This window comes from Colletotrichum higginsianum, chromosome 8, assembly GCF_001672515.1.
Source record: "Colletotrichum higginsianum IMI 349063 chromosome 8, whole genome shotgun sequence".
Lineage (NCBI taxonomy): Eukaryota > Fungi > Ascomycota > Sordariomycetes > Glomerellales > Glomerellaceae > Colletotrichum > Colletotrichum higginsianum.
The window spans coordinates 1141964-1169355 of record NC_030960.1 but is presented as its reverse complement, the minus strand read 5'-3'; the positions used below and the strand labels follow the sequence as shown (position 1 = coordinate 1169355).

At 57.8% G+C, this 27392-nt stretch overlaps 7 protein-coding genes across 7 annotated transcripts; 3 read left to right on the top strand and 4 right to left on the bottom strand.

The window, feature by feature from the left end:
- Positions 1 to 1251: 1251 nt before the first annotated feature.
- Positions 1252 to 1833, top strand: CH63R_11320 (Infection structure specific protein; the record flags this gene model as incomplete). The annotated part of the gene is made up of 1 exon (XM_018306294.1): positions 1252 to 1833. The coding sequence occupies one exon, from the start codon at positions 1252 to 1254 to the stop codon at positions 1831 to 1833; it is 582 nt and encodes a 193-aa protein (XP_018153135.1).
- A 458-nt stretch (positions 1834 to 2291) lies between these two features.
- On the bottom strand, positions 2292 to 3509 carry CH63R_11319 (uncharacterized protein; the record flags this gene model as incomplete). Its single annotated transcript, XM_018306293.1, has 2 exons — positions 2292 to 2919; positions 3007 to 3509. The coding sequence occupies 2 exons, from the start codon at positions 3507 to 3509 to the stop codon at positions 2292 to 2294; spliced, it is 1131 nt and encodes a 376-aa protein (XP_018153134.1).
- Positions 3510 to 6585: 3076 nt separating this feature from the next.
- Positions 6586 to 9165, top strand: CH63R_11318 (Integral membrane protein; the record flags this gene model as incomplete). Its single annotated transcript, XM_018306292.1, has 2 exons — positions 6586 to 7982; positions 8646 to 9165. 2 exons carry the CDS (start codon positions 6586 to 6588, stop codon positions 9163 to 9165), a joined length of 1917 nt encoding a protein of 638 aa, XP_018153133.1.
- A 707-nt stretch (positions 9166 to 9872) lies between these two features.
- On the bottom strand, positions 9873 to 10671 carry CH63R_11317 (Cap22 protein; the record flags this gene model as incomplete). The annotated part of the gene is made up of 2 exons (XM_018306291.1): positions 9873 to 10222; positions 10383 to 10671. 2 exons carry the CDS (start codon positions 10669 to 10671, stop codon positions 9873 to 9875), a joined length of 639 nt encoding a protein of 212 aa, XP_018153132.1.
- Positions 10672 to 16992: 6321 nt separating this feature from the next.
- CH63R_11316 (dihydrodipicolinate synthetase) lies at positions 16993 to 18024 on the top strand (the record flags this gene model as incomplete). Its single annotated transcript, XM_018306290.1, has 1 exon — positions 16993 to 18024. One exon carries the CDS (start codon positions 16993 to 16995, stop codon positions 18022 to 18024), a length of 1032 nt encoding a protein of 343 aa, XP_018153131.1.
- Positions 18025 to 20552: 2528 nt separating this feature from the next.
- CH63R_11315 (Alcohol dehydrogenase) lies at positions 20553 to 21575 on the bottom strand (the record flags this gene model as incomplete). Its single annotated transcript, XM_018306289.1, has 1 exon — positions 20553 to 21575. The coding sequence occupies one exon, from the start codon at positions 21573 to 21575 to the stop codon at positions 20553 to 20555; it is 1023 nt and encodes a 340-aa protein (XP_018153130.1).
- Positions 21576 to 22658: 1083 nt separating this feature from the next.
- On the bottom strand, positions 22659 to 24746 carry CH63R_11314 (Major facilitator superfamily transporter; the record flags this gene model as incomplete). The annotated part of the gene is made up of 7 exons (XM_018306288.1): positions 22659 to 23077; positions 23153 to 23513; positions 23624 to 23865; positions 23928 to 23943; positions 24005 to 24130; positions 24235 to 24504; positions 24594 to 24746. The coding sequence occupies 7 exons, from the start codon at positions 24744 to 24746 to the stop codon at positions 22659 to 22661; spliced, it is 1587 nt and encodes a 528-aa protein (XP_018153129.1).
- Positions 24747 to 27392: the final 2646 nt, after the last annotated feature.

Here is a 27392-nt window from a genome sequence, read left to right as displayed (position 1 = left end):
AGGGGGGGGGGGGGGACGTTGGAATGAAGTAAGAGGAATGATGACGTACCGACATGATGCTGCCGAGGCAGGGGATAGAATACCAAGAAGCGCAGCAAGTCTTTCAAGCCGAAGATCGGATTAGTTTCGAGTGAGAGACTGTGTCAGTTTGTGGTCCGAGCAGCCTTGATGGTGTTCATCGCGTCTTTTAACCTCGAGAGGCGATGCGCACTCACGGTGTCCCTCGCCTTCTTGAGGACGATGGGCCACCAGCTTGGAGATATTCATCAGACACCAAAGAGTGTGGTTTGTGGACGGCCCAGCCCATCGATGCAATGAGATACGTTCAGCAACAAAAAAGAGGCCCTCCCCAGCGCTAATCAGCTACTCTACACGTAGAGACTGGAACCGGCGAATGCTACCGTTCAGTTCATCAGGGTCGAAGTGAAGTGGTTGTGAGGAGGAGGAGGGGAACCCCGCGCAGCAGCCGACGCTACGGCGCGCATGTCTCACTCCCGGCCTTGTGTGCATGCCAGTGACAAAGCCACGATTTCCTGACAGCTGGGCTTTGACGCCAAGTTCGCCCCTCCACATCTTAACACGCCCGGCAGAGCGGTGGCTGAGCGAATGAAGGGGGGGGGGGAGGGGCGCGTTCGAACTTCGACAGATCCTGAGACGAGGGATGGACTGAGGAGCAGGACAGAAGATATGCGCCAGACAGAGGTGAGGATCGCCGGATGGATCGGTTTCTTCCAAGCCATGCAAGGGCATGAGAAACCGCTCTTCGAGGCTTTTCTCTGCATGAGATGCCTCGGGAGGATCACCTCGCCATCGCCAATGCTTGCCTTTGCGCAGATCCGAAGACCAGCCACGACACGACGCCTTGCCACATACCTCACCTCACCTCACCTCACCTCGCCGGGGAGAGGGCCGTCAGCGCGCCGCCAAGCCACACGATGCAAGGCGCGAGTGTATCGGCGACTGGAATACCTGGGTGGTTATAAGACGAGCACCTCTTCGCCAGCCAGGAGGGGGGGATGGACAATCAGACGAGTGCAAGCCGTGCATTTCACTCGATAGCGTCATACTCACCACTCCATCACAGTGCTGAGAGCCTCCGCCACGAGCATATCAACCCTTTGAGCCCCCCTCCCCCCCTTAGGTCTCATCAGAGTACTACACCTCAAGCACTCCCAACACTCACAGATACACATTCACATAACACATTCACATACACGGATACCCACGCACCCATATAAAACCTCCAACAAAATGCGCTCTTCTTCCATCATCCTGACGGCCCTCGCCGCTGTGGCCAGCGCTTATCAAGTGCCCAACCGCGCCCCGCAGGCCCTCGCCGCCGCCAGCGCGGCCATCCGGGAGCGCCGCGACCTCGACGCCTGCAACTCGGTCGCCACGGCCGTGATCCCGCGCATCACGGACGCGCCGACGGCGCCGGCGGACGTGGCCGCGTACCTCGCCATCTCGGCCACCATCACCGACGCCTGCGTCGACCCGACCATCACGGGCTCCGTCGGCTCGGCCTACTCGACCTTCGCGTCCGAGCTGACGTCCTGGCGCGAGAAGCACATGTCCGACTTCCGCGCCGTGTGGCAGGCCTGCAGCGACGTGCCGGGCGTCGTCAACGTGCTGCCGACGGGGTCGGGCCAGTGCAGTTCCCTCGTTGCGCAGATCACGAGCGCCGGGCCGGTGAACAACGGCGGTAGCGGCGGTGGTGGCGGCAGCGGGTCTGGCAACGGCGGTGGAGTGGGGAATGCGGCCCGGCCGAGGGAGACCGGGGCTGTTGTTGCGGTGGTGGCAGTTGCTGGCTTCGTTGTTGCCGCTCTCCAATGAGGAGGGAGAGAGACTTGTTGTTGTTGGACGGGTTGGGCTGTATAAGTGGTAGAGGAACAATGTGTAAGAAGTTATGTGCGGTCAGGGCGTTGTTTTGACATATATCCAGCAGGCTGAAGGGGGGAGGGGGGTTTATAATTACGGGTATACGACTTTGTTGTGTTTTGGGATTCACCAAGAACTTGACGACTCGGGAAATGATGAAAAGAATAGAACATTTTTCAACTAATGTACTGTTTTGCCTGACGTTTGTCCATCGTGTGATTGGACTCCATGTGCGCCGTCTCTCGTGGTATTCTCATGCCTGCCCAGATATATATATATATATATATATATATATATCCATCTCCCAACTCGTGTCTATGAACACAAAGAGACATTATCATTATCTTTCCCTTGCCCCAGGATATCTCCCCTCCCCAAAAATCAAAATACAAACACCTTCTCTCAATTCTCCATCATAACAGGACGGCAAAGTTCCAGTTGGCCACGGTGGCGCGGGACTTCTTCAAGTCGCGCTTGAGCCAGCACCGCAGCTCGGGGGCGCCGTTGATCAGGACGTTGCCCCACGAGACGCCGGTGCACTGGGCGACGCGGGCGCACTGCTCCATGCACTCGCCCATGGTGGACGCCAGGGCGTCGGACATGTCGATGGCGCCGTCGTCGCCGGTGTAGTCGAGGCCGCAGAGGCGCAGGAAGCGCTTGTCGGAGCCGACGACGTGGTAGACGGTGTTGTCGGCCTCCGGGCAGATGGCGTTGGGGCCCGAGGTCGCCGTCGGGGACGCCGTCGTGGTCGAGCTGCCCGTCGTCGACGTCGGGGACACGCTGTCCAGCATCGACATGCCGGTCGTTGCTGGTGATGATGACGGCGGGGGTGGTGATGGTGATGATGATGATAGTGATGATGATAATGATGATGGTGGTGATGCTGCTCCTGTTGATTCTGCTGCTGCTCCTGTTGCTGTCGATGCTGATGCTGCTGATGCCGTCGATGCTGCCGTTGTTCCTGTGGCCGTGATACTGCCCATCGACGAACTTGACATAGTCGGGACGATTAGTATCGTCGGTGTCGCAGTTGGGGAGGAACTGGTTCCGCGCGTGTTAGTCGAGAGAGAGAGAGACAATCCAGCCAGCTCAGTTGGAGGAACGCCCCGCCAAGGAAAAGAAACTCACCCGATCGAAGCGGCACTCCCATCCGAGGCCGCCTGATTCGCCTTCGTCCCGACGCGGGCGCCGACGCCGACGCCGACGCCGATACCGACCCCCAGCGCGACGGCGACGACCAGCGCGACGAGAAGCCAAGCCACCCACGCCCTCATGCCGCAGCACCTGCGGCGGCGGCCGCGCTCGCTGTCCTCCTCGTCGTGGTCGAAGACGCTCTGCCGGTAGCCCCTCGCGCGGGCGAGGGCGTCCTTCTCGCTCTCCCGGCTGCCCCCCTCGGGCAGCGGCGGCGGCGTGCCCTCGCGGTAGAAGGTGAACTCGTCGTTGTTGACGGGCGTCGAGTCGTCGTCGCCGGCCCAGTAGACGCTCGGGATCGAGGCCTTGCCGAAGATGGACCCCTTGCCGCTGCGGACGGTGGGCGCCTTGCGCGGGGACGGCACGGCGCGTTTGGCCTTGAGCTCGCGCGGGACGACGGGGTCCGGGTCGGCCGGCGGGGGAGGGCGGTCGTTCATCATGTTTTTGAGGTCTTGGTTTTGGGGGGGTTTTCCGGGATGGCCTTCGATGTGCGTCCTTGTCCTAAGTGTTCCCTCCCTCTCGATATCCTCCTCAAGAATCCTTTTTTAAGTCTTCGTCTTGATGTATTATTATGCATCCACGTCCTGCGCCGTCATCTCGGCCTGAACGAGATCAGATGGGGGGGGGAGATGATGGCAGAATCTCGCCGGCCCCTGGGTATGTATGTATGTATTCAGATAGAATGAGTGTGTCTTCGGGACCGATGAGTCGTCGTTCGGAGGGCTCGTTGGGTGTGCCACCGGAGCGTGGATGCGCTGCCTGTTTTTTTGGATCCGTAGTCCCCGGTTTCGCTGTCACGTCAAGGGAACGACGCCGGTTGGGTCGATTGGGTGGAAAACGAACGTGGCTGAACGAATGTAAGATGAAAAGAGAAGTGAGCGAGCGAGTGAATGAATGAGTGGAAGAATGAGTGAAAGAAACCGGAAACCGGAATAGGACGAGTGAGCGAGAGAAACGAAATGTGGGCAATGACGAGAAACAGACTCTACTGTCCTACGAACCCATGATCCCTTCAGGGAAAAATAAAAAGAGGTTTCCTCATTCAAAAGTCGGCCGCCATCCCTGGGCTTCCCCATCAATAAAAAGCCCATATAAGAAAGCCGCAAGTTGCAGAGTGTAGTACTACTGCCCGCCCCCCCCTCCCCTGTTGTGATAATTTCCCAGGCCCTGGGGGGGGCGCGATGTGACGGACTGGTGGGCTAAGCCGCTTTGGCGCGTCCAAGCAATCGGCGCCATGGAACGGCGACTTTCCAGCGTAGGGGGGGATTGCGTGTGTTGGGTTCATTGGTAGAGAGCAACGGGAGACTCTGCAACGGGAAAGAAATGTGGGCGTAGTAGCATCACTGAACTGTGTGGTTCTCCGAGGCCAAAAGAAGAAGACGTGATAACCGGAACTGGAACATGGGGGCGAGGGAAACAATACACGGTTTTCCGAAAGTTTGGTACCGAGGTTTCGCTCTTTGGGGTTCACCTGAAGAAGAAGAAAATGGCAATGCGACTGCGGCGATGAGTGTGACTGCGAATGGAGGTGTGAAAACCTGCCGATGAAGATAACGCGCAGCGGGCTCTTTTCCCCGAGGAGCCAAGGACGCCGCCGCTATGGATCAAACAGTCCTAGCGCAGCCAGACCACGCCAGACCAGACCAGAGAAGATGAGCCAAAAAGGACGAGCATGTGCGCCAGCCACTTGGGGAGAGAGAGCCTGAAAGAAAGGAGTGAGTGAGCGAGCGAGCGAGTGGGTAAAGTGAAGTGGGCGACTGAGTGAGTGAAGTGAGTGGATGAGTGAGTGAGTGAGTGAAGGGGACCGAGGCGACTCGGGGCTTGACGCGAAGGAGTTTCGCGTTGACGCCGGCGGTTTTGGTCTCTTATGCTCTTCATCACACACGCACTCAAGTCGATACCGATCCCAACCCCCTCCAAGTCTCCAGATCCTTTCCCCGAGGCGGTTGGACATGCGTCCGCTTGGCTTGGCCCGATTCGCTTCCGCCTTCCCGCAACGGCCGCGTCGCACTAGACTGTCACCAACGTCTATGGCGGCGCAACCGCAATCTCTCAGAGTGCCTTCGGTGCTTCATCCATAGTCGCCGCGCCGGGTCACCTGATCCAAGCTGCGGCAGGGTAAGGTGAGAGGAGCATAGGTAAAGGGGGGGGAGGGGGATGGGGAGAAAGAGAGAGAGAGAGAGTATGGAAGAGGTAAGGGAATGGCTGGGTAATAATATCGCGTTTGTTGTTGGTGTGTGTTGTGTAAATCCCCCCCCTCTCTCGGCATGTGCGGAGAGTAAACACACTTCAAAATGGCCAAACCAAACTGGTTTGCGATTCATGAAGAGGGACGGGCACCGTTCATCTCAACTCTCTTCGTCCCAACGGTGTCCCTGCGAGTGCAGCCCGACGGGGGACGGGGGAGGGGCCTCCTCGACATGATTCGGTTTTGCCATGGGGAAACTAGGAAGAAACAAAATGTTGGGAACCGTCCGGTTTCGAGAAGAAGGAAAAGAAGAAGACACGGGAATAATCAAGAATCAAGAACAAACAACAAACAACAACAGCAGCAAAACGGTCAACTCTTGACGCCCGATAATCAAACTCCCGCGCCCAAAGCAACATGTTTTTCCAAGGCCAAAGCCCCTGTCAAAGCCCCTAGGCGCGCATTGGTTTGCTTGGGGCCAAAAGAATTCTCCGAGGCCCTTGGAATGCGGCCCAGCTTCCTTCTTCGCCTTCTTCTTCTGCTTCTTCTTCTTCTTCTTCTCCCGTTGCTTGAGGCCTGAACGGCCCCGTATCGTATGCCTGTTCCCTCCTCCTCCTCTCCCGCCTCGTCCTTTCTCCTCCAAAGCCGTACCATTTTGTCGATGAACCCATGTTCCCATTGCAAACGGGAAATGAAGACACGCCCAAACCGGGCTTGACCGCCAAGCATCCCCTAGCCAGAAAATGAATGAAAAACCTCCATCGCATGCCCTGCCGTCACTGCGTCCAGGGCGATCGCTGTAAGTCAGGCGCGAGGTGGTGTGGATCGTCCCCACGACCGAACCCGGCATTCCCTTGATCGGGCACCAACTGACAGCCTGGGAGGACGCTTCTCACCTCTGACGAGGCTCCATCAACGGCCATCGTCTCCCCCCCCATCCTTCTGAGCCCTCTGCCTCTGGAGGCTTCCTTTAAACATGCACGTCGACCCGGGGCCGATGTACGCTGCATGACTCCCGCAAGACCTTTCCTTGTCCTCGTCTGCTCTCTCGCAAATATCTCGCTCCCACTCTCGCCCCCCTCGGCCCTCTCTGTACTTCCCTCCTCCGTCTGTTTTTCCGTCAAGCGCCTGTCCTTACCGTCTCATCCCGCTCTTCCCCGCCGCCAGACCGAAAACAGCGTTGAGGCGATCGTCATTTTGCCTGACCTGCTGCACCTGACCTACACCTTGACCGCAAAAAGAAGAACAAAAAAAACAAAACAACAAAAACCAGTGGGGACGGGCTAGACCTTTGATCGATTTGTCACTCTCGGCTTGTGATTGCAGCCATGTCCCACCGCCAGCCCCCACCGCAACCGACCCGGGGCTCACGGCCCCAGACCGCCGCATCATCCGGTCCGGCGCCGAAGGCTTCCGGCACCAAGGCTCCCGCTCCCTCTTCGGCTCCCGCTCCCAAGACCACCTCCAAGCAGTCCACCATCACCGCTACCACCGCCACCACCACAACAACCGCAACTACCACAACACCCATCTTGGCGGCACCGAAGCCCGTCCGCCCCGTTGCGTCAACACTCCAGCCCCCGGCGCCGCAGTGGACGGGAAACCCGAGCCCGCCGTCCTACACCAGCTTCAACGTCCCGCCGCCCGCGAGCCCGGCTCCCAACCCCGGCGCTGGCGGCCTGCCTGCTCCCTCGAGGATGGCGTCCTCGCCCGGTGTTTCCACTTCGAACCGTCTGGCCAACCTGCGCAGCCCAGGGCCCGGCGCTCTCACCAGCTTCCCTACCCCGCCGACGCCGCCGCAGCAGCAGAGAGAAGCGACGAGTTACTTTCCCAAAGACATCAGCACCACCCATTCCCCCCCGAAGAAGCCATCGACCCCGGTGCCCGCCCCTACCCGGCGGCCTCCCCTCAGCGTGGTGCACGGAGTCTTGACGCCTCCAGAGAAGGCAACGAGCCCCGTCGAAGCAGCAGCCCCCGAGACGAAGCAGCGGCCCGGCGTCATCGACTTCGACAACCTCGAAGAGACCCTGCAGAACCTGCGCTTCGCCCCCTCGCCCATGCTGTCCACCATCTACTCCGTGCCGTCGACCCCGCGAGACGAGCTCACGACGCCCGACTTCCCCACCGGCGCCACCTCCTGCTTCACGCCGCCGTCCACGAACCCGACCCCCGAGCCCCTCACGCCGCTCGACCCGACCCCTCCCCGCGGCGGGGGGCTCCCTCTGCCAGCGGCGGCGGCGATCAAGGAACCCGTCATCATGCCGCCCACCAGACCGCGCGCCAACTCCCGCAGGGCCAGCCCGCCCAACGGGAAACGCGGCCGCGCCGTCGTCGCCTGCATCGACACCCCCGTGACCTTCAGCACGACCTGGTACGCCCACCCGGCGGCCCCGGACTTCTCCGTCTGCTCGCGGTGCTACGAGGACCACCTCGTCGGCACCCGCTTCGAGCACGACTTCCGCGGCAAGGTATGCGGCGACGGCGAGCCCCGCGCGTGCCGCTTCAGCAAGCCGCGGGTCAGGGACCACCTCCTCCGCGCCACGCTCGCCACGGGACGCATCGAGGACCTCGTCGGCTTCCTCCGCCACCGGAGCGCCGTCCCGGACTGCAAGGGTTCCGACGGCGTCAGGGGCAGCGAGCGCGGGGCCAAGTGGTTCCGCCCCAGGAACAACGCCGTGCCGAACATGGTCGTCTGCGAGGCCTGCTTCGAGGACCACGTCCAGCCGTACCGCTTCGCCGCGCAGCACTTCGAGCCGGCGGCCGGCCAGGCGCCGGGCGACGTGTGGTCGTGCGACCTCTCGAATCCGCGCATCAGGAACGCGTACCGAGCGGCCGCCGCGAGGGACGACTGGGCCGAGTTCGCCAAGGAGGCCGCGGCGCGGATGAACATGCCCGCCTGCGCCGGGCGGCAGAAGGTCACCGTCGGCTCCCGCCGGTGGTTCACGCCGGCGACCAACGGGCGCCACGAGGGCGTCCTCGTCTGCGCCGCCTGCTACAGCGACCACGTCGTCGGCTCCGGCGAGGAGCACCGCTGGCGCCAGGTCGCCGGCGACCACGACCACGACGGCCTCGCCTCCCGCTACGGCAGCCTCGTCTACTGCGCGCTGGGCCACTTCAACGTCGGCGTCGCCATGGCCCGCGCCGTCGAGTCCGGCGACGGCTCCGTCTTCTGGCGCGCCCTCGACGCCGTCTGCCGCGAGGAGTTCTGCCACCCGCGGGGCATCAAGGACGGAACCTGGTACACTTTCCCCTCGCACCCGGAAGACTTCGCCATCTGCGCCGCCTGCGTGGCCGCCGTCGCCTCGCCGCTCGGCCTCGCCTCCTCGCTCGTGCCCCGGTGCGGCGTCCCGCCCGGCGCGACCATCACGTGCTCCCTGAACCCGGCGAGCCCGCGCTTCGCGTCGTACGCGGCCCGCCTGCGCGAGGCCTTCCTCGCCGCCGACGCGCAGCCGCTCGAGGCCTACGCGCTCGAGTTCGCCAGCCTGCCGCCGTGCCCGCGCGACGAGGACGTCCGCGACCGGCGCTGGTACGGCTGGCGCGACGGCTGCGTCGCCTGCCCGTCGTGCTACCGCGAGTGCGTCCGCGGCACGGCCCTGGCGGCCTCGATGCCGCTCAGGGGCGACGTGGTGGCCGCGAGCCTCGCGTGCGAGATGTACAGCCCGCGCATGCGCGCGCTGTACGCCGACGCCTGCGCGTGCTCGCCGCCCGACGCGTCGGCGCTGCTGGAGGCCGGCCGCCGCCGGCGCGCCGTGTACGTCGAGACGGTGCCGGCGATCCGCGAGATGGTCATGGGGCTGCAGGGCTCGCTGTGCGGGAACCAGGTCGACTCGATCCTGGCCGGGTACGGGTCCGCGTCGCGGACGCATGTTCTCAGGGAGTTGGAGAGGCGATGGAGGGAGGTGGAGTGAGTAGGAGGAAGGGGACTTTTTCTTTTTGTCCTTGTTTTTTTTTTCTTTCTTTTTTTCTATAGAGGGGACGATGGAGCGTCAGCGTGTATTTCTTGTCGAAAGATACCATTTAGAATTCATTTTATTTAACCGAATCTTGTTGAGAGATTCTGTGGCGATTCCTGTTGGTGATATGTGAGATGTCTGGATAATGGTTCCCTGGAGACTTGAGGACGCCAGGCCCGACATGGACTTATACCACATGTGTACGAGAAAGCGACATATGGTCCGTCTTGTTGTCACATAGCTGCGACGTGCCTGTAAATTCTTTGTCTTACGGTCTCCTACGAATCTGTTTTAACCGCCCATGGACTAGATGAGGTCTATGCGGGCGACAAGAGGAACATCATGAGAGAGGAAACTACATTGTGTGGGCGCGGGCAGTATCCATATCCTGGACGGGGAAACACAATCCTTTTTGCATTCACGGGCGGCAGAAATGATCCATCATGATGATCAAAGGCTTGAATTGTGAAGCCTGGATGAATTCCAATGTAGCTGAAGCGACTGTCAATGCTAAGGTATATGTATGCCCATAGCGCCTGTGATGCAGAAAACACCCCAATAAGAAAAACCCCTCAAATTGATATCTCATGTTTCATTCACATGCCCATAATTATTTGTTCAAGAAAACAGAGAAAGGCTACACACACACACATACAGCGTCTCTACAAGAAGAGGGCGCCGACGGCGGCGGCACCGAGCAGGCCGAGACCCTGGGGGGAGACGACGCCGGCGGCGTTGGGGGTCTGGGTGGCCTGGTTGTTGTTGCCGTTGGTAGGGGTGGCGCTGCTGCCGCCGCCATTGTTGTTGTTGTTACCGGAGCCGGAGCCGGAGCCGGAGGACTGCGTCGGGGAGGCACCGGAGCCGGCGCCGGATCCCGGGGTGATGGTGGTGGTCAGCTGGGCCGAGTTGGTGGGGCGGACGGCGGAGACGGAGGGCGTGGTGGAGGCGTAGGAGGCGGTGGCGACGTACGAGGTGCTGGCGAAGCCGCAGGTCCTCAGGATGTCGTTGATGTCTGGGTGAAGGGGAAGTTGGTTAGTTTTTGACTGCAAAACAAAATCTTTCCCAAAAGGAGGGGAAAAGAGAGAGAGAGAGAGAGAGTGAGAGAGAGAGAGAGAGAGAGAGAGAGAGAGAGAGAGAGAGAGAGAGGGAGAGAGGGAGAAGAAAAGACTCACCATCGAGGTCGTCGCGGTCCTGGACGTTCTGGTCCATGCAGCTGGCGCACAGGGCGGCGTACTGGGCGACGTTGATGCTGTTGTTGGTGCAGACGCACTGGGCCTCAAGGCGGTCCTCGGTGAGGTCGTTGTTGATCAGGTCGTCGTTGACCTCGCAGGCCTGGCCGAGGCTGAAGATGGGGCGGCACACGGCGTTGCACTGCGTCGGGATGTCGTCGTTGTCGAGCTGGAGGTCGGCCTGCACGAAGGCGGCGGCGGCGAGGGAGAGGGCGACGCGGTTGAAGTGCATGGTGGCGGGTGTTTGGTTAGGTTGTTTTTAGGTTGCGAGGGAGTTTGTGGGATTGTGGGTTGAGTTGTGTGCGAGTGTGTTATAGTTGCTTGCAGTTGTGGTTGATGCTTGTGAATGGGAGACTGGAGTGATGATGATGATGATGATGATGACGACGGGAATCGACAATCCTGAACGGGATGGAGGCCGTGTATATATAACCAACCGTATGTTTCGATCAAACTCGGGATGCTCGCCAGGGCCGGAAACCAACAACAAACGCTGTCTCGGGCAGCGACGGCGCGCATCGTCACTTGGAGAGGCTTGGGTCTTGGGTCTTGGACTGGCCGCCCTTGGCACAAAACAACACGCCGGGGCAACGACGTCTCCCATCTCCCAGTCAAATTGCAGCTATTCAAAAGTGGATTTCGATGAGCGAAGCCAAGACAAGAGCTCTCTCCCCTCACCCCCAGTGCCCCCAGTGCCCCCAGTTGCCCCCTCCTCTCTTCTCGCTGCGCCAGCCTCAACCGACGACTCAACATCCCGGTTCTGATTATTGAACCGGCAGTTTCTTTTCTTCTTCTTCTTCTTTGGCCCCAGAAGCCCACTTAACAAGTCTAAACTAGGACGTTAATGCGCTAATTACCTAAATATGTCCTGGAGGTGGCATTGGGGGCCCTTTTTTTCCCTCTACTTCGGTCTCTGTGTGTCCTTGTGTCCTTTTGTCAATTTGTCAGAGCCTTGTATTTTTTTATTCACCTTGTCACCTCTCCGCCTGCCCCGAATCCCCAGGAAAGCTTAACACGGCACACCCGGGGGCCCCTTGTGTCCCCATGAACTGTCAGCCCGTCACAATTTGCCGTGTCCACCCGCCCAAAGAAGGATAGGTGTCGCGTGCCGGTCATGGCCGCATCGTGCAAGCTGAGGGCATGGGCCACCCACAGAGAGAAAGAGTCAGTTACTGTGTCCAGGTCTGTGAGTGTGTGTCAGTGTCAGAGAGAGAGTGTGTGAGAGAGAGAGAGAGAAGGACGACTCAAGTCAATCAATGCCGGAGCGATAACCGGGAGAGCGCCGAGTGCCGAGCGCCGCACAACATGAGGCGTACTGCCGAGACTCACTCACTCCCACATAGAGACAACCCGGAATGCCGCATGTCAATCCTTTCCCTCCTCCTTGGCCTTGATTCCAGAGACAACTTGGAAAAGGCCATTGCCAAGATGGAGATACTCAACTGTTTACGCGTGCGCCTCCATGTGTCCCCCTACCTCTCAGCCATCAATCACACGGATACAGGTACAGTAAACCACTCACAAATGGCAATCTGGTGCCAGCCCGGGGGACCCCTCGCTCCCTCCCCTCTCACCCTCTCGAGACACTAGACACAAGGGCCCCCATCTTCTATTTTTCGCCTTTTGCCAATGCTGTCAATCTTACCCTACCTAGGTAAACCATCCCACCAAACCTTCGTCCGAGTCTGCGCACATCCGGCTACCAACCCGCCAAGACGAGCAGAGCCACGGGGGGACACGCATTCCGCTCGCCCCTCCAAGGCCCTAACCAGGCCGGGCCCTTTTGCATCTGCATCGCCAACCTCTCCCTCCGACTGGACCATCGAGTAAAGAGAGCCACTCAAGGAAAAGATCCGGACATGAGCTGTCGTGTTTCACCTGCTCCTCTTGGCCCCAAAAAGCCCCCCCTAGTCTTCCGTCTTCCCAGCTCATCCATCTCTGTCTCAAAAGCTTGAAAGGGGGACTTCCCTGCTCGCCCAACCCGAATGACGCTGGGCTGCGGATGATCGACACCACGTCCTACCACCGGGGATCAGCCGGACCAGCCAACGGACTCAGCCCAGTGTGTCGAATTTTTCCCTCCCTCCCTCTCGCTCTCAACCCGTTGGCCCTCGTCGTCAACTCTACGCAATCCTCGACGCAGTATTCCATCCATCCATCCATCCATCCATCCAGCCTGCATGAGCAAGGCGTGGGCAGCGGGGGAGGGGAGTGAGAACGAGAGGCTTTTCCCTCTTGAGTCTTCCCGCCCCTCCTCCTTTCTCCTCAGCTTTTGAAAAGACTGAAAGCTTCCGCATGCCCACCACCGTCTTGCCCCGGCCCAGCTGAGAGGAGGTGCGGGTATGTGATGCTAATTTTAGGCCTCCTTCGCGATGCCCTTGCGTCTTGGCACTCATTTCATCCATAATTTCTTCCCCGTCTCTCTCTCTTTTATCGTCTGAACCAACAGCAGAAAAACATCTAAAAAAAAATTAAAAAAAAAGGCCCACAGCCAAATTCACCTCCGCGAATAAGAGTCTTTGCGCTTTTTTTTTCTTTTCTTTTCTCTCTCTTTAAAAAAAAAAAAAAAAAAGACAGTGTTGATGACCCGGACAAGCAATCTTCTGATGAACTTCTTCGGCCTCCTCTCCGCGGAAACAAAATCATGTTCGCTACGGGTTTCCCCGGCCTTGTCGATGTTTCCCCTCCGCTGATCCCTCTCTCTCACTCACTCATTCTCACCCTCTCACTCTGTTTTCCTCTCCCCCTCCTCCCCATCGGGTCCTGGGTCCACGCGCGGCGCGCCAAGCTGTCACCGAAAGCTTCGCTCCCGATCTCGTCCGCCGCCTCTGTTGTTTTTTTCGCGCAAACAATGTCACCCTCTGGAGAACAGTATATAAATAGAGTCGGAGTGGGGACTCCCTAGAAGGCTCTATCCGCATATGCAAGACGCTATCCGGCCATCTCAGCAAGAGCGGAGCGGCGATGACCTCTTCCACGCAGCGGTGATCAGAGAAGCGGCAATGTTTGCTCGAGGACGACTGTCAAGGTACCGTACCCGTCACGTCGTCGTGGCTGTGTGATGTTGAGCTATTTACGGTCTGTACATCTGGCGGCGTGATGACAATTTCGTACGTTAGTCGGGCTTGGGGACGCGTAGACCCATTTTCGCTGCCATGATGTCCCGAACCGGAGGGGATTTGTGATCAAAGGCCTGTTTCCCAAGTCTGGCTATGAATAGCCGACAACCCGCTACCGCAGGTCCCACAGCCACGCGCGGCATTTCATCGTGAACAACCCAGCCTGCAAGGTGGGTTTGGTGCGTTACTTAGGGGATGGTCAGGCGGTAAATCGCACAGAAAGTTGGCTCAGAAAACCGTCATTCATCTTGGTAGGCTGCCTTCGCTTGGCTCCTGCTTGGAGAACGACTTTTGCTACAAGTCTCAGCGAGAAACATGTGACCTGCCATCATTGGAGGCTTCTAAACATCCTCCTGCGCGAGATTGATACGACTTTGAGTGCCGGGGTTTGGGGCAAGTTGCTACTGGCAGACGTGATATCCTCTGATAGATAAACGTTGTTGAAGGTGCTCATGAGCTTTACTGACATGAGACATGGAATATATCGGAGGCAACGGACGCTAATTCGATCTGCGTAGAATGACCAGCTTGAGCTCTTGTGACCCATCATTGAGGTTTTGCTTGACAACAAAGACAGACCTCTGGGCAAGTCGATTTAATTCTCATTCTCTGGGACGCCTTCTCCCCGCTTCGCATGGTGCGATGGAAGACAAACAAACATGACTCGGTATCTCTTGCTACATCTTCTTCTACTTCCACATTCGTTACTGGAAAGCGTGCTCAGACGGAGTAGTCCAGTCACCCATTAACATACCAGGACCAAGAACCGACAATCATGTCAGTGTTGATCACACGACCTCAAGTATGGATACACTTGGGTGTCAGCACTGTATGTGGTTGTTGCTTGGAGTCATGTGTCATTGACTTGGTAGGAGTCCAGTGACACGGAAATGCAAGTAATGAAAGGCATGGTACCCATATTTGTATTTAAAGCATCCCTGAACTAGGACGACGTACACTCCTGATCGTGTGGTTGCAGGAGACGATTTAGAACCAGCATTGATCTGTCACTCTCAGCTAAGGGTAAATGATTGGTTAACTTGGTGGATGGTCTGAAACCACAAACAACAAGACCTGGCAGGCATCTCGATCTGGAATGAAGCCTTCATTCTGTTTTGTAAAGAGTAAAATCTTTTTTGAAAGGCCTGACTGGGAATTATGTTGCTGAGTGAATTAAGGTGGTAGATCTAGAATATGTGACTTGAACCACCCCCTTAAGGCACATATGCGCCTCAGAGTATCCTAGCAGCTCATATGTTAGAAGCTCCAGGAAAACTCACCGCTCGAAATCAACAAAGTGGGTTATAATCGGGGGTCTAGTTTGTTTTGATATTTGTTGCCACCTTCAATCATTTGTTGGTGATTCAGAAACCTGCGATGAGATGTTCAGCTGCTGTCTTGCGCGACTCATTCGTCACAGTGTCGGAGGATGCATTATGCAGAGAGATGTTAGTACTGTCTGCAACATAAGTAACTCGGCGGTACTCCCTGTTCCAAGCAACAACAGAGATGTGACCAACTCAACTTCAAGCCATGACTGTCAAAACATCAAAAGGGCTATGTGGGCGCATTGCTGCGGAACTGCCTACTTGTGGATAAAGAGTCGCCGTATGCACACCAGTGCCACATTATATCACTTTGCTTCAGCTCCTCGAGACAACTAACCTCCTGATCAGAGGCAGAGTGCAAACGATCCTTTGTCAACCTACTCACAAGGAGACTTGGTCGATGTGGACATTGTAGCACAGAAAATCTCCGTCAATAAGCTGCAATTGGCTTGACCCACCCCCCCCATATTAGCAGCCTGCAGCAGAGAGCACAAAAAGTGACATAGGCCTGCATCGAACTGACTACCATCGAAGTCCATGTCCCAGCCCACGGTAAACCGAGCCTCCTCCTCACGTGAGAGGAAGAGGATGCGGCCGAACACAACTCCGGCCCCCCCCCTGGAAGCCGGAATCAAGCGCGTGCATTGTTCCTGGGCCCGACAGGCAACATATCTGTCCTGATATGCAGGACGGAATCTTCTTATGTATCGGCTAATGATGTGCGTACATGGGTATGGGCCGATATGGTGGTTGCGTGCGGCAGGGCGGATTGCGCAACGGCGAGCGATGGGCTTAGGATGGCGTGCGATGAGAGGGGGGGACCGAGCCCCAGAGACCAGGATTCATGGACTCTACAAACTGGTTCGCCGTCTGCGAGAGCACAAAATGGCCGTTTGGCTTTACGCTGCTTCGTCCCTTGTGTGACCTGTAGTTGCCAGTCCGCAACCAACCGCCGGGTGAGGAGGGTCTTAGGGGTCACGTAGGTTGGGGAGTCTGGGGGCGTTTGCTAGTTCCCCGCACGCACTTGGCCGAAGTAGTCTGGGCGTCGAGAAGGGCGTGGGGGTTCACTCTGGGGAGGTTTTCTGGATCTTCCTTGCTTCACGAGCCTATCCTCCCACATTGAGCAAGGTGAGAGAGAGGCTTGCCGTACGGGAAAGGGTCGAAACGAATATATTTGGACCCTCGGCTGCTATTGTTGGCTCATATGATAGATATATCGGTAAATCTTCCAATCCGCCTTACGGCCGGGACCCGCGGCTCCGAGTTCGTCTTCCCCGGCCGGAGTTCTGTTCTCCATCACGAGGTCGGCTCCAGACCCCCTCTCCCTTCCCCCGTTCTTGATCACACGAGAGTACCTGTAGATTACTCCTGTCTGAATCCGACGGTCGGCCGCGTTTCCGTTCCATGCCATGGTAGCCAACATCCCCTCCGACCTACCGGAGAAGTTCCGCCTCTTCTTGACGTCTGGTGGCGTCGTACCTTGTGATACAACCAACGCCAGGCTATCCGGCTCACCGCAAACATGGCTTGCCACCTTGCCTGCCGTGTCAGTCCCGGAACTTACACACACACACACACACACACACACACACACACACAAACACACTCCGTGAACCGCACATCCAGCCGCTTGTTCGAAAGCGGCAGGATGAGGCGTATTCAGATAGCCACCCCCACGCCGCGCCCAACCGTGCGATGCCCCCCCGCCAAGTGTTGACAAAGCCGCAGGCCGAACATCATGGGATCCCCGGGCCGATTGGGGCCATCGGATTCATGAAAAGGGGTGCCTATGACCAAGCCTCGAACTCTATTCGTCCGAAGCGGCCTCGAACGGTACGGTACACTCCCTGCACCGGAGAATAAGCAACCAACGTAGTTACCCAGTCACCCCACGCGTCTTACTTAATTCTACAACAAGGCTCCGACCCTCGTGATACTTTGTTTCAGCTCTTAATAAGACTCCGAGTCCCCCCCCCCGGATCACTGTTCTTCCCTCTTGTTGATCATCCCATCGACTTACACCCCATCAACCCCATTCTTCGAGAACATCACTCTTCACCCGGCTCTTCACCCATCTCTTGCTCCTACATCCCAACGCTTGTCACAATGCCTGCTACCATGACGGCCACTCCTCCACCACTCGAAACCGAGTATGGCGCCCCCAAGGCGGACCATGTCCGGCTCCCGGACGGCGTCTACGTCCCCACGCTGGCATTCTTCACCGAGTCGGAGGACATCGACACAAACACGCTCGAGCGCCATCTCGTCCGGCTCATCAACGCGGGCGTCGCCGGCATCGTCGTCCACGGGTCCAACGGCGAGGCGGTGCACCTGACGAGGGAGGAACGCAGCGCCATGATCCGCTGCGCCGCCGACACCATCCACCAGGAGGGCCACGACGTCAAGATGCCGCTCATCGCCGGCTGCGGCGCCCAGTCGACCCGCGAGACGCTCCAGCTGTGCCGCGACGCCGCCCGCAGCGGCGCCTCCCACGCGCTCGTGCTGCCGCCCAGCTACTACGGCCCCTTGCTCGACGACGACAGGGTCGTCCGGCACTTCCACGAGGTCGCGGACGCGTCGCCCATCCCGCTGCTCGTGTACAACTTCCCCGCGGCGGCGTCCGGCCGGGACCTCTCGTCGGACGCCATCGTGCGCGTCGCGCGGCACCCCAACGTCGCGGGCGTCAAGCTGACGTGCGGCAACACGGGCAAGCTCGCGCGCGTGGCGGACGAGGCTCCCGAGGGCTTCTTCGTCGCGGGCGGCAGCGCCGACTTCATCCTGCAGGGCCAGGTCGTCGGGGGCAACGGCAGCATCGCGGGGCTCGCCAACGTCGCGCCGCGGGCGTGCGTGCGCATCGTGGAGCTCGCCGCCCAGGGGAAGATGGCCGAGGCGCGGCGGCTGCAGGCGGTCGTGGCCAGGGGCGACTGGGTGGCCATCAGGACGGGCTTCGTGGGCGTCAAGGCGGCCGTCGGGCACTTTGAGCAGTACGGCGGCGCGCCGAGGAGGCCCTGCGTCAGTCCGTCGCCCCTGGAGCTCAAGGACATTGTGGAGGGGCTGAGCGAGCTGCATCGGCTGGAGAGGGACTTGGAGGCACAGGCGGTTGGCGGCGGCGGCGGCGGCGGCGGAGAGGAGCTATGATTGATGGGGCTGGCTTCTTCCAGATCCCGCCTGCTTTACCCAGAGGCGACTGGTGTGTGTGTGTATGTGTGTGTGCGTGCGTGCGTGTGTGCGTATGTGTGTGAGTGGGATGATAGGTAGAGTGACATGGTTGGGAGGGCGTGATGGATGGGAGGCGAAAACTGGGATGGAGTGACGCCTGGACCTGTTTAGCTGGTCCAGAGGGTGATCAAGGCTGATCCAGATCCAAGCTGACCTTGTTTAGTATTGGATGGTAAGATGGGGGTGGACGAGCAAAAAGGGGGTATCACGGACTAGAATATGACCGGGGGTTTTCGGGTTGTGCGTTACGAAAAGCAGTCGGCTGGCTTTCTTGTTTGTTACGTTACTTAATTACCCTCATAAATAGGCTGGGCTGTCAAGGCTGCCTTCACACCAGTGCTCTATCGGGTCAGTTGGAGATCCTCGACCAAAGACAAGGCCTCAATAGCGACTGTCTGACAGACTGGGGACTGGTGGCGTTGGGGTAGCGTGGTATTGAAGAACTCGGAACGCATGATGCCGGCTTACCTGGCGTCCACTGTACCGAGTGACACGAGACACTGTCCCAATAGGATAACAGGCAATCACCAGTTATGATTCCATTAGTGATTCCCCAGCCGGAGGTGTTCTGGAGTGGATGTTGAGAAGGAGGGTCACCTTGTCGAGCCACTAGGTTCTTTTGTTGGGTTACCCCCCACACTCGACGGAGGGATCGTCTTACTTTGTCCCTCAGAGGATATCTGATATTGGACCGTTCAGAGCTGGCCATCCCGTTATTTGTGGCTTCCGCTGAAACTATCGACAGCAACAGCCTGCGGCGACTGAACATCATCCCGCGGGATGAGTTGGGGATGGGCGGCTACATGTGCAGTCCCCGACTTAGTCCAATGGCAAAAAGATCAATCAAGCTTGTCCACCAGTTACGGGTGAGGACATTGATACCAGATCCCGAGTTTTGCCACCTCACACCACCGGCGCACAATCTGAGAACCAACCACGGTAGAAACACAGCATGAGTGCCATGCCGCCTCGTGCCACGAGAAGACGAGACATACAATATCGACCGTAACGTGTAAGGAGTGAAAATCGCCATTGGTCCGTGATGAGGGACAGAGGTGGGCGGAATGGGAGGGCGCATTCGCCTAACCCCCGAGATCTGCGTCGTGCCTACTGTCCAAACCTGGACCCTAGACGCCAATCACGGCCAGATCCCCGGTTGACCGGAAAGGGACAAGAAGCCAAGAGAAGCAGAGGAAGCAGAACTATTGTCGATCCCCGAGCACTAACACTGCGTCGAAGGGTGCGGAATGTTCCTCTTCCAAGGCAACAAACACACCAGAAGCCGATCCCGCTGACGTGGTACGGCGAGCGTATCCCACGGCGAGGGACTGCAGATCAGCGTCGGTGGGGAATGGTCCGCTATGCACCCCGCACTTTGAAGCCCCCTGGTGTTCTTCCCAGAGTGACATTGGCAGGCTTGGTGCGCTCGGTGCGGCAACATGACTTCAGGGGGGCGATGGAGAGAACCTCAGAGGCCAGGGTTGACATACGGGCTGACAGGCCGAAGTTGACACTACTGATGGGGGATAAGGGAATGAGACCCTGAATTATGGAGACATGGCGTTATTGCTTTACCCACGAACGTTCATTATGGGTTGGGCAAACTTGTTGAGCGCTGAGCAGCCTTCAAGGTCAGGGTGTGGTAATTGGAGGGCCTTGGTCCTCCGCCCATGGCTAGGCTCGTGGTGGTGTCTCCATGCCCAACCGAGGCTACCAATGAGACGCAGGTCATCCCGATGGTCGGAGGAAATAGAGACGATGACGGCTGCATGATGACAAGGAGTGGTGCCATCTGGACGTACGCCCGTTGTTACTGCTAATGGCGTCTTAGAGTTAAAATAACTCAACAAAAGTGTGTGGGGTATTCAAAGTCCTGAAAAGCAAGTAGTGTTACAAGTATAACCCTTGGGCTGCGTTTACCTAGCGTAACTAGATAACTCTGATCGTATTTCTAGAGCTGATGGGGCCTATCCCTATCAACTACATAGACAGCGACAACAGGAGAAACCTTCATAGCCCAATATCAAATCACAAGGCAGATGCAGCCACAGAACATTGATTGTACTTGGAACAGAAGTCCACCCCAGCAGCTGAGACCATCAGCTAAGTAGAAACCCAGAGCCTACAACACTCTGTTATCTATGACCTAGTCAACATTGTGCGGAGAGCAATACTATGCCGCTATTACCTCCCCACCTGTGCTGGCTTATTTCAAAGCAACTCTGAAATCTGTGCAAGTTTCTTGGTCAGTAACTGTTGAAAATGTGATTAAACTACTTGGTCATGATCGACCAATAGCTCGCGTATCCATCAGCCTCTCGAGAACAAAGTACCTGGACTTGATCAAACATGTCGTTATCACGTGTAGTTAGATTGATGTATTTTACGGAATTCCTCTCATGCTCCTGATGAACTGGCTTCTGCTGCCGCCACCCCCGTATGACTGACTATTCAAAAACCACCACGACCTTGTTCGCCTTGCCCGACCTGGCCAGCTCGAGCGCTTCCGTCGCCTTCTCGTACGGGATCTGGTCGCTGACGATCTCGGCATACTTCTCCCAGTTCTCGACAATGTCGTCGGTGACCTCGAAGATCTCCGTCGGGTACCCCATGCTGAAGACGATGTTGAGCTCCGTCGAGATGAGATGCCCAAAGTTGAGCTCCGTCGGCGTCTTGTGCACGCCCACCACCCCGAGCGTGGCGCCGCGCTTCGCCATGCGGGCCACCTGCCCGGGCACCGGCGGGGCCCCGGCCGCGTCGAGGAACACGTCGGTCCCCGGCCGCGTGCCCCGGTTCCAGGCCGTGGCCCCGTCGCCCTGCAGCCGCACCAGCTCCGCCGCGAGGTCCTCCGCCTCGGCCGAGTTGACCACCGCGTCGGCCCCGACCTTGAGCGCCTTCTCGAGCCTCGATGCCACGACGTCCACGACGGTGATGTGGCTCGCCCCTTTCCTGCGGTAGCCCAGGACGGCACCGAGGCCGATGGGCCCGGCGCCGAACACAACGACTTTGCACCCGGGCTTGGGGCTCGTCCGGTTGACGGCGTGCAGCGCGACCGCCATCGGCTCGTTCAGCGCCGCGATGTGCCAGGGGATGTCCTTCGGGATCTTCTTCAGCTGCTTCCCCGGCTCGTAGTCGTGGACCACGACGTACTCGCTCAGCGCGCCCTGTGCGCCGCCCGAGCCGAGGAGGCCGTCGGCGAAGGCCATGGTGTCTATCACGACGTGGTCGCCGATCTCGACGTCCGGGGCGGTGATGTCCTTGCCGACCTCGACGACTTCGGCGGCGGGTTCGTGACCGAGAGGCGTGCAGCCCTGGCGCGGAGGGATGCCGCCGTAGTCGGTGTACATGGCGTCCGAGCCGCAGATGCCGCAGGCTTTGATCTTGAGCAGGACGTCTCTGGTACCGGCCTCGGGCTTGGGGATGTCAACCCAGGATGCCACCCCAGCTGCAGTGACCTGGATGGATCTCATGGTGGCGGGCGCGTCACACTATGACCGAGAAAGAAACCGTAATGTGCTGTTTTCTAACCAAAAACCAAGACTTGAAGATGCCCCCTCGCCTTCGCAGATAGTGATGGAATTAAAAGAGATATGAGCATCATCAACGGCTGCGAGGTTATCCCAAGACCTTATACCGCATCGTCGCGGATAGGATACTCCCCTGGCTCACGACTCGAGAGGTGCATCACGAAAGCGAGACCGAGATATCCCTGGGGGGGGGGGGGCATGAAACCCCGGTTCGGGCAAGTCCCTCCGCGACACCACCAATGCATAGTAAGCTGTGCTCCGTCGTTTAGAGTTCAAGGGTTGGGTTCAAGTCTACCCAAACTGCAGGCAAGGCTAACCCTGGTTTGTGCAATGCTAAGCCCCTCCTGTCTTGGTCTCCCGAATGTAGACTGTTGTCAATTGACTGGCGTCTTGTACAGCGTCAGTCTGCCAGTAGGGGCCGCTTGAAAGTTGTGCGTTGAGAAATATGGTGAACTCAGAATGCGACGTGACGACTGGGGATAACAGCGTGAATCTACTCGATCACGTATGGGTGATGAAAAGCCGCATTGTGAAGTCTTTCCGTAAAATGGCTGTGCAATCCACCAACCTATTGCTAGGGTCCAATCTTCCTTGACTATAACTGAATCCTAGAAAAAGTGCTTTCGTGCTTCCTACATTGGTGCCGTTGGCCAGGATGGATATTATGGACTATAGGACCAAGGTGCTTGAGAGTGGCGGCCGCCAGCTAAATTGTGCTTTTGGAGAGATAAAGATAGAAGAACCTGAAGGGAGATGGGAGATGGCATCATGGCAATACTAATATTAGATTCTAATATTACCTACTGAGTATTGCGAACATCCATCATATAGTGTCATCAGATAACCAAACATTTCCCTCAACACTTTAGGGGGGCCTACGGCCAGGATCAATGGCCCGATCCTGCTGCTCCCAAGGCTCTGCAATGGTTTCCATGGATTTCCCAGACACTCTTCGACCACACGCAGCTGGCATCATTGCGTCACGTCCTCTCCATCACTGCCCATAACTACTCATATCCATCTACCTCACCCAACCGTCTTCTCGCCCTTGGTCGTCTCAGACAAGCCCTCCACGGGGCTCCGTTCGTCCGCACTCTCAACGCTCTCGCCCCTCTTGAGACCCAGCTGCCGCGTGTCGTAGCCGTTGGCCTCCAGGTAGGCGCGGTAGCGGGCGTCCTCGATGGCGATGGTGTCCTGGCCGATGTGCGGCAGGCAGAAGACGGCGAGGGCGGCGGACAGGACGCACAGGGACGACGAGACCCAGAAGGGGTACTGGGCCGAGGCGACGGCGTCGTCTCCGGCGGCAGCCTGGATGTACGGGAAGACTGTGAAAGGGTGGGTTAGCCAACGGGAACGGGCCCCTCCGGAAACATGAATGCTGTTACCCCAAGTCCCCACGAAGGCGCCTATCTTTCCAATAGCCGCAGCGACGCCGTAATATTTGCCTTGTGAACTTGGTCAGCACATTTCTCTCTCTCTTCTCGGTCTCATGGAAGTAGGGGAAGATGGGAGCTCCTCACCGCGAATGCCCGTAGCGCACGTCTTGGCCGCCAGCAGACCAATGTTGTTCCCTGGCCCGAACTCGCCCAGGGCCAGGAAGACGCCGTAGACGACGACGAAACCGCCGACCATGCCGGGTTGCGACAGGTTGAAGTAGTCGCCCGCCATGATGAAGCCCACGACGGCCTGCAGGAAGACGCCGAGGGCGAGGGCGTACCGCGGTCCCAGCCAGTCCGAGGCGGGCGCGCCGAGCATGGTGCCGGGGATGTAGAACAGGTTGATGACGGTGTTCCAGCCGAAGACGGTCGTCAGCGGGGCCGTGTTGCCGTACAGATTGCTCAGGATGGTGGAGGAGTAGATGCCGAAGGAGTAGGCCGAGAACTGGGTGGGTTAGGTTTTTGCACGATTATTACTGATGGCACACTTGACGACAATCATGGCATTCATGACTTCAGTCAGCGGAGGGAAACAAGAAAAAGAAAAAAACTCACGTCATAGATGAACCAGATCAGGCTGACGACGAAGAGGCGCCAGCCGTAGAACTTGAGGGACAGCAGGTAGGGTGTCTTGGCGTAGCGCATCGAGTTCTTGGTGAACTCTTCGGGCTCCTTGACGAATAGGCGGAGCACGAAGAGGAAGATGGGGAAGACGACGCCGATGCCCAGGCTGGTGCGCCAAATGGTGCTGTAGTGGCTGTTGTGGCACGCGGCAGCGACCACGTACGGCACGAACGCTGCTCGGGTGTTAGTTGACAGTTGGCTCTCACGGCGTCTCGAATGAGCATTTATGACGAACCGCCGATGACAAAGCCCTGTGTTTTTGTGCGTCAGTAGGGCGGTTCATCAGGCGGTGGGACACCCGGTTTCTCTCACCCAGTCGATCATGGTGTTGGTGAACATGATGAACCAGAGGTTCCTCGAGCCCGACTTCAGTTCGCCGGTGGACTCTGCGGCGCCGACGCTACCCGCGGGATACTCTCCTCCGATGCCGATACCGACCTTTGTGCGGGGTGATGTTAGCGGAGACCAGCAGAGAGAGAGAGAGAGAGAGAGAGAGAGAGAGAGAGAGAGAGGCGGCGCATAGTAGACTGAGGTTGGCTTACGAAAAAGCGCCACGCGGCCAGGATGTTGAACATGCCCACGGCGTCACCCTTGAAGTACGAGCCGGCGGCGAGTGCGGTAAAGACCACAAGGATGACGGTTGACACGAGCAGCGAGTTGGTGCGCGACCAGTGGTCGGCGAGCCAGCCAAAGGCCAGCTGGCCGACGACGGTGCCAGCGAAAGCGATGTCGCCGACGTACTTCTTGGCGTTGGAGGTCTTGTAGAGGTCGCCATACTGAAGCGCAAGGACAGTGGTGACGGACCCAATAACCTTTTTGGATTGGTGTCAGTCAGAGGGTGGAAGAGAGAGGTAGAAGACGACGGGGACTTCCGACGCCGCCCGCGGGCAGACGTGCTTACGTTGTTGATGTATCCGTCGGAGAAGAGACCGGCGCCGCACGCGATGACGGGGATGATGGCCTTCCGGAACGGTTTGCGCGGCGCGACCAAGGTCTCCGGCGGCGGCGGCGCCGACTCGGACTCGGACGACTTTTTCCTTAGAAAATCAAGCATGGTGGTCGGATGTAGGAAGCGAATGGACTCAATACAGTAGTCCCCCCTCCTTCGGTGTTAGTCCTCCGGAGCGATGGATGTTTAGAAGCGCAGTAACCTCCCGCGCGTCGAGGGGCCTACGGACTTGAGACAAGCCACAAAGGTAAATCGATTCGAGAAACGGCGCGCAGGACTGTGTCACGAAGAAGCGGCGTGAAGGGGGGGGGGGAGGGAGAGGGAGGAGAGGGATAGCAGCGAGGGAAAACCCGGACTAGGGGAGGGGGACTGAGACGGTAATAAGAGCATTTGTTCGGACGATCGCAGGCGGCCGGCCCATCGGCAAGGGAATCATCTGAGCCACACCGCTCGGGAGCGGCCAACCAACACATGTCTTTTTTTTCTTTCATACTTTACTTTCCGAAGCCCTCGGTGCTTGTCACTTATGGGCCGTGAGTAGACCGACTGTCCTCCTCCACCTCGTCCCGGGGCGATGGGCGATGGGTCGATGCCCAGGGTCGCGCCAATAATAACACGGCACCAATACGATGTATGTACCCAGCCGATGCAACATGATCGGAGGGATTCGATGGGTCCATCGGCGGTTGGAGCTAGTTCCTTGCTCTCACTTGTGACAGTTTGTTTGCGCTGTCAATCATCATCCCACGCACGCAGCCGTCATCACTGCCAGGATACAGCCATTATCCGGTCAGCCTCTTCTTTTGTGCGGCTACTAAAGAGCTTCTCCAATCGTATACCTACTCTAAGACTAGACAGCTAATGATCCTCTTTCGGAACATTTCTAAAATCAACAGCAAATTAAAAGATTAGACTTCTAGGAGGTCGATGAAGAGTAAACACGCCCTCCGCAAGAACCTATTCGGCAAGGCGAATTAGAAACCAATCTGTCTCACCGCTGGTAGCACCTCCAAAGAGATGTCGGGCTAAGATAACGAGGTGCCACAACCTCTCAGCCAAGCAGGGAGAGGTCAAGACCTACTGTTGACCTGTCTGTAATCAAGCGTCCAACACTAAAGCCTACCTGGATAAGAATAATTCTTCCAAGATAGATTAGAGATTGGATTAGAGATCAGATCAGAGATCGGACTGTAGACCAGATTAGGGACCGGGCTAGAGATCAGAAGAAAGATAGGAGGGCTCAGAGGTACGGACGAGAAAAAAGATGGAAGGTTTGAGAATAGCGGCAGGTCATTGGGAGATGGGAGAAGACTAGAAACGTCACCCTTTGTTCTTTTTGTTTTTGGAGACGGCACGCAAGCTCGCCAACGCGATCCTGTTGTCACGAGATTCAGACCAAGGAACTCGCGATGCAGCGCACGTCTTAATCGAACAAGCGAGGGAGGGGAACCATGACATTTTGGATGAGAACCTCGCTGGGGTCTGTCGCTCGCGAGAGCATGTTCGGGGTAGCGCTTGACATGCTCCGCTGTCGGGTAAAAATGGAGAGGGAGCACGAGACTGTGTTGTTCAACGCGCGTCTGAACAAGTTTTCGGACTACCTTGGACGAACCCTGCGTATTTGTCCGCAATCGCGTCAGCAACGCCGACTCCCCTCGCCGAGGGCTGCCCTGGGCAGCAGAGCCGACCGCCAAGTACCCTGTTCCTAGGTGGACCATGGAGAAACGTCGCAAAGTCCTTTTTGGACGAGAAGAAGCTCCTGGACGAGTACGTCCGAACGGCGCTGGAATTCATCGGGTGCGGCGTTCTGCGTCCCCTTGATCTGAATCTCGTGACAACAGGATCGCGTTGGCGAATTCCCTTGCCGACTCAAAAAGGGGCCACGTCGTCCGTGGGAAGACTATCGTCATGCAGCAGCGCGTGGAGGGCGGGGTTCGAGATGATGAGGGGTTCGCGAATGGAAGTTGGAAGACGGGGGAAAGCTGGCTGGTCCATTGCTAATAGCTGAGTCCTTGCTCGAGTACAAAAGTAAGAAAGGAGTCGTCGGCTGGCCGAAGGGTGGGGCTTTTCATAAACTGCAATGGAGGACCTAGTAGCGATGCTGGCCGTGTACTATGTAAGTGGGATGATGATCGACAAAGTAAACAAACAGTCAAAAGTAAGGGCAATGCGATGCGCTGTCTCCAACCGCCGACGATGTCTCTTCTGTCTGGGTGGTCTACCCACCAGTTCGAGGAAGACACTGCAGATCCACATTTTGGTGGTTCAGTCATGCATGCTGCTGATAAGACACAAGATCCGGGTATGCGGCAAACAGGGAGGTTGTCGGGGGGGAGGAGGGGGGCAACGTCGGTCACCAATGCTTCTTCTATTCTGTCAGGACGAACCTGTTGGCCGTGCATTAGTGTGCAGTAGATAGTGCGCCTGGTGCTTCCTCGTCACCCAACTGCGTCACCTGCAACCTCAATTTGCTGGAGAAAGGAGTGAGAAGTACACTGTCGCGTGTCCCGTTGCCTCTTGTGGCCAATCCGTCTCCGATAAGCCGACGACGGACGACGCGGGTGGGTGTGAGTAGTTCTCATGCCGCCCTGGATGCTAAGCTTTTTCCAAGCAATTTTCTTAGCGGCTGCTGGGCGGCCTTCCCCGATGCCAAGGCAAGCGGCTCTCCTCTTCCTCATGCACGCGACTTGACTCTTTTGCTTGTTACTGAGGTACTTTTGCAAATTGTTGGTGCAGGGGTGGTCGGTCATG